We start from the raw sequence: 12,054 nt of genomic DNA, 5'->3' as shown, positions 1-12,054 counted from the left end.
TATCTCTTGCAGGGTAGACAGAGCCAACAGTCTTGAAAATACTGATAAGCTGTTCGGCTTAATGATAAAATTGAGATTCAAAAAGTGACAGGTTGCTAGCCCATCGCCTGAAAATAAATCCCAAATTTATAAAGCTATCTCGTAGTCGTCTTTTACGACATACATGGGAACGAGATGGAATAGAATAGAATAGATTTATTTTCAAAATTGGATACAAGGTATCACTTATTGACGTCACATAATTGAAATCTAATTATAACTACTGGAGTGGTCCTATTCTTTTTTTTATAAGTGCCGGGATCCACACGGCACACTTCTACTTATTGACATCTTCAATTCCTTCAATAATTAGTTATTTCAATATCTTGACAACAGCAAGATCTTTCAGAAGACGTACACTATATTTAACTCTGTACCTATATCTAGAGCTTAAGATCATAAGCTTTACAGGATTAAGGCGTATTAAATGACTGGTGCAGATGAACTAAATCTGTCATAAGTATTGTCAAATGTCATGTCATTAAAGTAGGAAACGTAAACGCAAATGTCATTGTCATAATATAATACTAAAGATGGCTTCTGTGTGTTCGTCGTATTTCTGTGTCGTATTTTACGTTTTGAATTCTAATATAAAAATTATTGGACACAGTTGTTAGCCCAATCTGAATGTTTTTAACGCAGTTATTTTCGTGAAATTTTATATGAACAAGTATAGCAGCGTTACAAGTCATCATGTCTGTAGACAAGGCCAGTGAAATAAAAGGCAATGAGATCGATAAAAGCAAACGTCGCCACAAAACTGACGACACTATTGTTGCGACAGCGGTGATGAACGGCGTTGAAGATATATTGCAATTTGCGAAGATGGAGAATGTCGATGGTGCGGGAAAACCGACGGAACTATGCTTGCAGACTAACTCTCACCTGATATCTAGCACAACTAGTAGTTTGGCTGATACGCCTGGTGATAGTGGTGTTCTATGTTTAGATAGTGAAGCCTCAGAAGCCACTAGCCAAGCGCTCATGTCTCATAGTCTAGTAGGTGCAGAGGAGTTAGCTTGTGATAGCCAATATGACGCGCCAACATCTTGTTCTCAAGACATGATCAGAAGCACAACAAGCAGTGTTATGACTCGTAGCGACATTGACAACCAAAACATGGGTATTCCCGATGACATAGTCCCTGAATTACTAGTTGAAACCAGCAAAAAGTCCAGTTTATATGAAAACCTACCTGATGTTGTTCTAAAAGCATTAGAAAGTGAAAAGGTCATTAGCGAAGAAGTAAAAAAACCAGCCTTGAGGACAAGTGAACCTAAAAAATCATTGTCTGAAGATATAGTGTATAGGCGTAGATGTCGCAAGAAATCACAAAGTGGGCCAAGTTCACAGAAAAAGAGAGTTTCTTTCCATGAGGATATACTTAATAACACTAAAACAGATAACATACATATAGAGAGAGGATTTGTATCTTATGGTCCAGAAAGCTGTGAAAAGTTTAGACAAAAGAATTCAGTGATGGATAGGTTTTCATGGTGTGCTTCTGGAGATCAGACTCCCAAATATGCAGCGGATGTTGCTCAACAGACTATGTCCGACATTCTGACATATGGAGATGCTAAAAATGATAGAAGTGGAATATTTGAGTATTGTCAGGATGAAAATAGTCAGAACAGCACAGATAAAGACAACAACAATGAAAGTAGGCCAACTGGAAAACTCTATGGATGCGATTCAAATAGTTCTGACTCTAATTTTAGCTGTGATTCAGAAACCTCTTCCAGTGATTCATCATCATCACACTCCAATTCTAACAAAACTGAGAATAATCTTCTACAGAGGAAGTGTGATAAAGCCCAAAAATCATATTCCTGTGATGGTTTTGAAAATAAGAGTCATGTACCATTTATGAGAAAAACCTATTTCTCTGAGGCTGATATTGATCAGACCCATGATCGCATGAAAAAGCCACTAGAAGTTTCCCAGAGCCCCAACACTGTCAAATCTGTACTCAAGAAGAAACGCTATATTAGTACCAATGTAGTGGAAGAAAGAAAACAGAATAAAAAAGGTTTGAACTTATTAGACACAAATAATATTATAGGCTCTTTAAAGAGTTTCTATAAAAGCTTTGATTTTAATTTTGCACCACAAAAAGGTCTGCCAGAAACAAGTGTAGAGCTACATAATGTTGTTGAAGCTTTGCCTTGTGATGTGAATCAGGATAAAAAGTTATCAAAAAGTCTAGATTCAGGATTTCAAATAGACGATGAGGATGACTTTGTGGAAATAAATCTCAATGGCCAAACTTTAATATCTGAACAAACAAAGGAGGTCACATTAACATCAAAAAACCCTATTGGCAATCAAACACCCAAAGAGGGGTCCCCTCGCCACAAACTCACTTTGAACATGAAGAGCCAGTTAGATAAGAAATCCACTAACAAATCTGATGCCTTCCCGCACAGCAACAAATATGTTGTCAACTGTGAAAGTACTGTTTATGAGCATAAAGGAGTTTCATACAGTTATGTACATGATACCTTTCAAACTGCTTTTGATGCACCTAAAGAAACCTTTGTACCGATACCAGAGACGACACCAGTTAAGGAGTTAGTGACAAGTTCAAGCAAAAATGAGTTGAATTCTTCTAAATCAGATACTTCAAGTAGAACTTCAACTCCTAAAAGACAATTCAACAAGACTGTCCAAGATGAAACTGAACTAAAAAATGGCATTCCCAAACACTTATCATCGCCTAAGAAACAGAATGTGAATAGATACAGTAGGAAATTAACATCCACAGTTCAGAGACTGGCTGAGGAACAGGCACCAGCCAATAATAGTGACAACTGCTCAAACACTGACAATTCTACTTTGAAAGGTGCCGATGATTTCAATGATGACTTTTTTGATAGTCCTGCTAACAACAAACTGCAGTCAAATAAGTCTGCCATGCTGAACAGATACCTGAAAAATGTTTGTCAGAGAAAAGATCTAGAATTGAAGATTAAAAATAATAAATTTTTTCAATTTAAACTTAGAATGGAGAAGCATTTCCCAAGTATTATCTTTCCATTTAAACGTGTGTCGGATACATTCCACTACTCAGCCGAGAGGATGTCGCGTCTCATAGACAAGGAGGTGATAGAAAACAAAAGATTATCTGTGCGGCTCCTTACCGCTGATGAACCATCATATTTTGATAGTTTTGAGGATAATGTGGCTATGGAATGCAATGAAAAGTTGAGGCTGCAGATTTTTTCATATCCCAATGAGACATTGCATAGGGTAGGTTTTATTTTAAATCATCATACTTTGTTGCTTTTATATAGTATCATTGCTCAATGTAAAGGCTTCTTCTAGGAAGAATGTGGAGGTAGCGTTGAGGTCTCTAATTGTGTAGATGAGGTTCATAATCATTGCACACTAATAGTGCTTGCTGTGCAGCCGCCATTTTGGTCTGAATTGGTAACAACATACAACAAAACAAAGCCAAAACATTATAATTATCATTTTCAATCATTATTTACAATTAAAATTTAATTTCAGATGATGAAAGTTCAATCACCATATAATATGGAAGATGGATTGTGGTCACCATTGCTGGTTTTCATCACGGACTATGCTCTCTATGTGGCGAGTGTCAAACACGGAGGCACCGAGTATGATATGCTGTGTCGCTTGCCACACAATGAACTCGATGCTATTGCAGTAAGTTGAATTAAATCTTATCATCATCAGGTGTCAAATAAGTCTCCAGGACTAAATTATTATTTCCCTCGTCATAGTCGCAATAATCGCAATCGTAATAGCAGCTAGCTATCTATTTCATACTTTGCTTTTGACCTCAAAGATTGTTCATGCTGAAAAAGAATTAAGTGACCTGTCTAACCCAAACTCACCTCAAAGAAAATTGGTCTACAAACTATTCACTTCCTAGCAGTATTCAACAATTTTTTTTTGTCTACAGGTTGGTCCTGATGGCCAGTACATTCAAGTGATAGACGTGGCGGGCAACATAGCGTGCTCAGTGGTGACCGCCGAGGCTTCGCTCGGGGCGCGGCTGGCGTCCTCTCTAGAGTGGAGCGCGCGAACTTCGCCGCTTCGAATACCACGACCGCCCGCCATGCTGCCGCTCAACTACCGGCAGCTGGCGGCGGCTGTTGCTACGCAGCGGCGGGAGAAATGTGTAAGTTATTTATATAATTTGCTGGACCACTTTTAGCCTATATGTTCATCCGTGTTGAACAAAATTCGCGTTTTTCCCATTCCTGTAGGAATTTCCAGAAAAAAAGCGAGACTGAATATACTTATATAACATGTAATCAAATCTATATCCCACCTATTTAAATGGTGAGATTGCTGGCCCATCACCTTCCATAAGAATCCCAACTTTTCCCTTAGTTTGAATAATTTTTAAATGTTGATATAATCTGACAGACTGGCATTGGTAATATAAGTTATGAATTCAATATGTATGAAACTTCATTTTTTTAATGATTGGGTAACCTACAGTCCTTCACAACACAAAGGGCTGTGAAAAACTGAATTTTAAGAAAACTGAATACAACTCCTAAATAAAAAAAGTCTATTACTTACACTCTTAATTCATGTGGTGTAATGACTACATGCATTAAATTTTAAATGCATAGAGACATAATTAGTTCATTCAAAGAAGAAAGTAAGAACTTTCTATAGTAAAAAGAACATCTAACTTACTTTTTACAGCTTACTGTTTATACATAAGTGGTCTACTAAAACATCAACAAAATATTGATAAACCTTTATAGGAAGGATTATGTGTTCCGATAAATATGGAAAATTGTAACTGTCTTCTTATAAAGTAATTAAAATTTTTAACATCACTCCAACCTTGGTATTATATTTCAGACAGATAAAAATGTCAATGATATGTTCCTTATCACAGCAGTCATTTAATAACAATAACACATTTAACATAACACTTGAAGTTCATTGAAATAAATATTATTTAATTTTTATATTTATCTGTTACTATGTAATTTAAAGGACATTTACCCTTAAAAATAATGTAATAGTAATTAATGATATATCTCAAACTTTAACATTAATTATTTTACTATTATTGTAAAAAACATATGTGATACATAGTTCTAATAATATAATCACTGTTGTTTAGAAATCCCTTATTAAAACATATTTCTCATTTTTTTTTATACGTATACGCCTCTTACTGTGATCATAATATATTTTTAGTTCGAAAAACATAAACTATGGGTAATAGTTTATGTTTTTCGAACTGAAAAAACGAAAACAAAGCTTAATTCTATTGACTGGGTAGTCAATAGAATTAAGCTTTGTTTTGAAGATGACTATTGTCTGAACTACTTAACTCAAACAATAGATATGAAGACAAAATTATAATAACATATATTTGTGAACCAGCTAGGGTTTGATGACTTTATTGCATGGAGATGGTGGAAGCTTTAGCTCCTAACTGCTTAAAATATAAATCGTTAGAAAGTCCTATATTTAGTTGTGGTTAATATCATGCTGGATTTTTTCCTGTAGTTCAATCAAATAACTATCTTTATTGTATACCTCCTACCCAAACTTTCTATACATCCTACATCACTCGGTCGGATAGCGCCGTTCACATGTTTTTTGCAATGATGAATGAATTAATAAAAAATATTTTAATTGTTCCCAGGTACCACAAGTCCTGTTCTACGGTCGCGCTTGCTCGGGCGACGCAGGCGACAGTCTCATTGAAGCCCCCGGCGCCTTCGCTCCGCCGCTTGAAGGCTACTTGATGTGCAGAACCGATAAGAGCAAACGATTCGAGCCCTGCTACTTCCTACTTAGGTAAGTTTATTATTTATTTCAACTTTATTGTTTAGATTGCTAGCCCATCGCCTAAAAAAAGGATCCCAAGTATATTAGCCTATCACTTAGTCGCCTTTTTTGACATCCATCGGAAAGAGATGGAGTGGTGGTGGTGTGGTTCCCGGCACCAATAGAAAAAAGATGTTTTTTTTTCTAGGTGCCAGGAATCACACAGCAGAGTTTAAAAGTCAGTTCAACGTTTCAGTTTTGAACGCAAAATTTTAACACGTTACTCTTGTACCTAGGGCTGGAGTCCTTCAATGGGGTCCTCACTCGCCAGACGGCAGCACCCCCCTGCCGAACAGCATAGCGTTACGATCGGCACTAGGCGTGAGACGCCACATGGACGCGTCCCGTAGACCCCATTGCTTCGAAATCGCTATGGAGTCCACGCGGCTACTTCTTGCGGCACCTGATGACCCTACCGCCTCGTCTTGGCTGCAATCATTACTGCTTCATGCTGCTCAGGTAACTGAAGATACTACTAGATGATTAAAACACTGTTTAATATTAACTTTTCGTCGACGATGTATAAGTCTCGACTAATCCATATACCACTAAGAAATATATTAATTCCAGGCTTTAGAAGAAAAAGATGGTGCGAAGAAAGTGGACCCGTTATCCGGCGGTGTTCCCGCCGCGTGCACTGTACTGGTGACGTCACAGGACGTGGTCAGCCTCCGGGACACGCTGGATGTCGCCTTCGTGCACGGAACGGCCGCCTACCTCAAGGAGAGAGGCTCAGATACTTTGCTCAGAGGTAATACTGATTATATAATGGTAGCTCCATAGATATCGGAATGATGTAGTGAGACACAGTGTGTGCGCAGTTGTGACGTCACACAGGATCACTAAGCATTCGCCTACGTCAAGGAGAGAGGCTCAGATACTTTGCTCAGAGGTGATAAGGACTAAAGTTAAGATCCATGACTTATACCCTGGGCCTTAATCGTATTCTTGACCTGAGCTTTCGCCAGGACGTGCCGGATTAGTTCAGGATATTTATAGTTATTCTAAGTTTTATAGTTTTAGCTATGCGTCATTCAGCCGTTCTCACATTTTTTTTCTATTTTAAGGAAAGAATTACTTATATAAAGGGATTTTTAAAGACGAATCAAGAAGAGGATTATATTTTAAACACTAGTGCATAAAAATTTTATATTTGTCAAAAAGGCAGTTAAAATGCATAATCTTAAACAGCATGTAAAGTATAGGTATAAGCTATGATGATATAAATTAGTTTCCTCATGAATTTATTATAAGGTGGGCACACAATAATAAAATAGTTCTACTCTAATTAATCAACATAATTTTGCTTTCTAATTTCTTTGAATGAAACTCGCTTTCATTTGATATGTTAACAGTATTGCGTTTTACATTGTTATGTTTAGTAAATTATTTAAGTACTGACTTGTCCAAGAAATAGAATACCTAATGTAATTTGAAATAAAATCCCGTTTATGAATAATAAAGGTATTGAACGAGCACGTAAGGTTTCTTTACTTTATTTCGGACGTTTCGAATCATGTCACAATGATCCGTGGTCACCAAGCGACCACGTGCGGTCAACAATGCGCGTTTAATATATGTATTATTTACAAGCTGTGCACACGACTTCGTCCGCGTGGAATAGTTATTTTGAGCATCATTGAAGCCCTCAAGGATGAATAATTTTCCCTGTTTTTTACATATTCCATTATTTCTTTGCTCCTTATAGTTGCAGCGTGATGTTACTGAAATAGCCCAAAGCCTTCCTCGATAAATGGTCTATTCAACACAAAATTTTTCAATTCGAACCAGTAGTGCCTGAGATTAGCGCGTTCAAACAAACAAACTCTTCAGCTTTATAATATTAGTATAGATAAATAAATAGTAAAATGCAACGAAAGTTAAAAATCAGTTATAAAATCCCATTTTGTATTAATTTTCCTGCAGCTTTGTCTTTATGTTGTTGTTGTTATACTTATATTTTACCGGATTTTTTTTTGTGAAAGAAAAGTATGTGACTTTACATAATATATAGAACGTTACAGTTTTAACCTGTTTGATTACATCTTCAACTCGTTAGAAGCCAGGATGCGTCTAGAAGTCCGGGGTGCGCCATTTCACCGCTTAAGGTCCACTTTATCTGTACTAAATTTCTTTAAATTTGCTCAATAGAAATTAATGTCTTTCGATACAAATTTAATAAATGTATGGATCAAAGTATAATACTTTAAAAAAATATAAATGTATAGATTAAAATATAATACTTGAAAGAGTTTTTTTTGTTGTTCTCAGAATATTTGGAGGAAATGCGAACGGACGTGGAGATAATGGCGTGCGGGTCTATAAAGAACCTGACAGCTTTCAAAATACCCGACACAGACGAGAACTGGTGCTGTTTGGTGAGTTCAGATTATAAACATACATACATATGGTCACGTCTATATCCCTTGCGGGGTAGACAGAGCCAACAGTCTTGAAAGACTAAATGGCCACGTTCAGCTATTTGGCTTAATGATAGAATTGAGATTCAACTAGTGACAGGTTGCTGGGCCATCGCCTAAAAAAGAATCCCAAGTTTGTAAGCCTATCCCTTAGTCGCCTTTTACGACATCCATGGGAAAGAGATGGAGTGGTCCTATTATTTTTTGTATTGGTGCCGGGAACCACACGGCACGGCAGATTATAAACGTTACTTAAATCACTACTAATTAACTTTGGATTCTTCTTTGAGGCAATGGGCAAGCAACCAGGCCGAACGTGATCATTCAGTCTTACACTATTTGCTCCGTCTAACTCGTATGGAATATGGACGTGTCGTACAATGTCCGTTTCCAGCACTTAAGAATAGAACCACTCCATCCATATTTTCATCCATATCTTTCTCATGCTTGTCGAAAAAGGCTACTAAGGGATTTGCTTATAAACTTTGAATTCCTCTAGTTAGCAACCTGTCAATATTTTCATCATAAGCTGGACGTGGCCCCTTCAGTCTTTCAAGACTGCTGCCTCTGTTTACCCCGCAAGGCACATAGACGTGACTATATTATACGTATATGTTTGTGTAACAGGAGTGGAGCGTGTGCGAAGCTCGCGAGCGCGGCGCCGGCCTGGCTTTGGTGTTCGCAAGTAGCACGGAATTGGAGCGGTTCATTGCGGCCGTCGAGAGGGCTTACAGCCTGCATACAGTGAGTGTTCAAAAAAAAAATACATAAACATAACATACAAACATATGTTCACGTCTATATCCCTTGTGGGGTAGACAGAGCCAACAGTCTTGAAAGGACTGAATGGCCACGTTCAGCTATTTGGCTTAATGATAGAATTGAGATTCAAATAGTGACTTTGCGAGGTTGCTAGCCCATCGCCTAAAAAAGAATCTCAAGTTTGTAAGCCTATCCCTTAGTCGCCTTGGTCCTATTCTTTTTTGTATTGGTGCCGGGAACCACACGGCACGGCACGGCACAAAAAATAAACTTCTAAAATTCAAAATTTTTGTTCATTATTATGGGATAGTCATATCGCTTAATAATTGTCAAAACGTTTGGTTTCACAACATTGGTTGACGTCAAATTAATTACTTAAAACTAAGTTTACTGCCGCTTCCAAGGCGTCAGTGCAGAAGAAGCGGTAACGAACTGCACTGCAGCAATCCTTAATACCTATTAATATTATTAATGCGAAAGCATGTCTGTCTGTCTGTTACGCTTTCACGTCTGAACCACTGAACCGATTTTGATTAAATTTGGCACAGAGATAGAGTTGAAAGCTAATGCTAATATCAAATGGAAATGTGACTGAACTATCAACCTACAGCCTAAACTAGTTTACCGATCAGGCTTAAATTTGACATGCAAATAATTACTATTACGATGTAGGCATCCGCTAACAATTAAGCAAAATTGCCGCTGAAACTGAAATTCGGCGGGATTATTGGTTTTGCGCAGGCGCAAACGCGGGGGTAGCCTATTGTTATAAAAAACGAACCCGGGGCCCGAAACATTGCAGTGGGTACAACCGGAAACACGCAAAGATTTAAAGAGAGATAAGTGACAATGTTAGTTTTGATCGCATATATTCATAACTTGCTGTGGTCAGACGAGTGTCGCTTCGTATAAAAACCTGTCTTACCCAATTAGGATCATGGTTTAAATAAGCACATACCGGGCTCCTCACCAGAGAAGTTGTGAACGCGACCGGCCAAATATAAAAATGTTTATTTATTATATTATATTTATTATATTCTTTTGTATGCCTTGTGGTTCTCGTCACTTTAAGAATAGGATCACTCCATCTGATCCCATAGATATCGTATAAGGCGAAGGGAAATGCTAATGAACTTGGGATTTCACTTTTAGGCGATAGGCTAGCAACCTGTCACTATTTGAATCTTAATATTATCATTAAGCCAGACAGTTGAACGTGGACTTTCAGTTTTTGAAAGACTCTTAGCTGTGTCTACCCAGTAAGGGATAAAGACGTGATTATATACATACATACATATGGTCACGTCTATATCCCTTGCGGGGTAGACAGAGCCAACAGTCTTGAAAATACTGAATGGCCACGTTCAGCTATTTGGCTTAATGATAGAATTGAGATTCAAATAGTGAAAGGTTGCTAGCCCATCGCCTAAAAGAGGAATCCCAAGTTTATAAGCCTATCCCTTAGTCGTTTTTTACGACATCCATGGGAAAGAGATGGAGTGGTCCTATTATTTTTCGTAATGGTGCCGGGAACCACACGGCACACGTGTCACATGATTATATGTTTGTATATATGTATATTTTCCTCTTCCCCAGAGCGAGCCGTTCCCCCTAAGCGTGGTGGAAGCCAGCAAATCAGCTTGTAGTACTGCGCACGCCAAGTACGAAGCCGCGTGGAGGCACATGTTACCGCAACAGTAATCCTATACATATTGCAGCGTTATTACTAGTATAATAACGTCTGTTTTTGAGGTACGTGAAAGAGGGTAAACAAAACATTATAGGTGCGTAGAACGGGAGATAAATGTTAGGTTCTATTGTCCAGAAGTGAACCTCACGGTGCAACAAGAGACTTGAGTGATTAAGCCAGATTGTACTTCTTAAATACAAAATACTCGTATTTCTCTGATACGAGAAATGGCGTGTTATAAAAGGCTTTTGTTTACCTTCTTTTAAATATATTGAGAAACAGACTTTAGATTCTTGTTATTTAAATTAACTCTTAAATTTTATTGCATATTGTGTGAGAATAAAATTACACGACAAGGATAGATATTACAAAGTACTCTATGGTATTTAAACCATAGAATATTTATTCCGTAAAATATAAATTTTGTATATCTCGAACAAATGAGTATAATAAAAAGAATGCGTTTTTTCAATTAATTGTAAAACATTTTATCAATAAAATGCAGCGATTTAAGTTCATAAAGTTGTTTAAATAACAAGAAGTAATGTTATATAGTAAAATGTAGCCAAGTCATTATAAATATTTTTTTGCAATAATTAAATGAATCATTAAAAAAATAACTGATTCTGGTTAATTTTTGTAAATATTTATAATGATTTGTTGTAATTAGATGCTCATAAAGTATTACTAGATTTGTCTTAATCCGCACCCGAGTTAAAAAATTCATAATTTGAATGCAATTTCAAATTATTGTATGCAAACAATAAGTCTTCTAATAATCCTGGTCTCAAATATCTTTCCGAGTTAAGTGCACTGTACTTAAAGAGTGACTTAACAGATGATAAAGATTGTACATTCCTGACAATGTTGATATTTTGTTCGGTATTTGTATAGTTTTAGGATTAATTAGTGGATTTAGAGGACGTATGAATAAATTACGGGAGGTGGTTTGAGTAACCTAGACTTTGCATCTAAGAAAATAATACTCATGTAGTTGTCTCAATGATTTCTGTAGAGCCTTCGTTTTATTTTTATAAATAAATATAATATGTCTTTAAAGGTGAAACATAGTGGGGAAACCTCTATATTTCAGGCGACTGGAATGTGAAATTATGTATCGACAGGTTTTTTAAACGCGAACTTCGTGCTCCCAGGAAGGGAGCAACCGGGATAGGTCTCGATGTTGATAAAATAATATAACGCAATCTCAAATAAAGTAATCAAATTATACTTGTAGTTTGATGCAAGGTCAAATCTAATGCCACTTAATCTTGCCGTTTAAAAAACTTAAGCGGGTGGAAAAGC

At 37.0% G+C, this 12,054-nt stretch overlaps 1 protein-coding gene across 1 annotated transcript; it reads left to right on the top strand.

Annotated features, from left to right (window-relative positions):
- The first annotated feature begins 572 nt into the window (after positions 1-572).
- On the top strand, positions 573-11,166 carry LOC106143427 (uncharacterized). Its single transcript, XM_013345506.2, has 9 exons — positions 573-3,291; positions 3,553-3,714; positions 3,974-4,192; positions 5,693-5,847; positions 6,114-6,336; positions 6,448-6,628; positions 8,149-8,255; positions 8,925-9,041; positions 10,656-11,166. Exons 1-9 carry the CDS (start codon positions 733-735, stop codon positions 10,758-10,760), a joined length of 3,828 nt encoding a protein of 1,275 aa, XP_013200960.2. The 5' UTR covers positions 573-732; the 3' UTR covers positions 10,761-11,166.
- The last annotated feature ends 888 nt before the right edge of the window (positions 11,167-12,054 follow it).

The sequence above is a fragment of the Amyelois transitella genome, chromosome 17, assembly GCF_032362555.1.
Source record: "Amyelois transitella isolate CPQ chromosome 17, ilAmyTran1.1, whole genome shotgun sequence".
Taxonomy (NCBI): domain Eukaryota; kingdom Metazoa; phylum Arthropoda; class Insecta; order Lepidoptera; family Pyralidae; genus Amyelois; species Amyelois transitella.
The sequence above is the reverse complement of the archived record's forward strand: the minus strand, read 5'-3'. Positions and strand labels throughout refer to the sequence as shown.

What these genes read in the sequence shown, in the direction of transcription:
- LOC106143427 (XM_013345506.2), top strand. Translation starts at nt 733, where the DNA reads ATGTCTGTAGACAAGGCCAGTGAAATAAAAGGCAATGAGATCGATAAA. An exon ending in CGCAGCGGCGGGAGAAATGT is followed by an intron (nt 4,193 to 5,692) that starts GTAAGTTATTTA and finishes AATTGTTCCCAG; the next exon opens with GTACCACAAGTCCTGTTCTA. An exon ending in ACGAGAACTGGTGCTGTTTG is followed by an intron (nt 8,256 to 8,924) that starts GTGAGTTCAGAT and finishes TTTGTGTAACAG; the next exon opens with GAGTGGAGCGTGTGCGAAGC.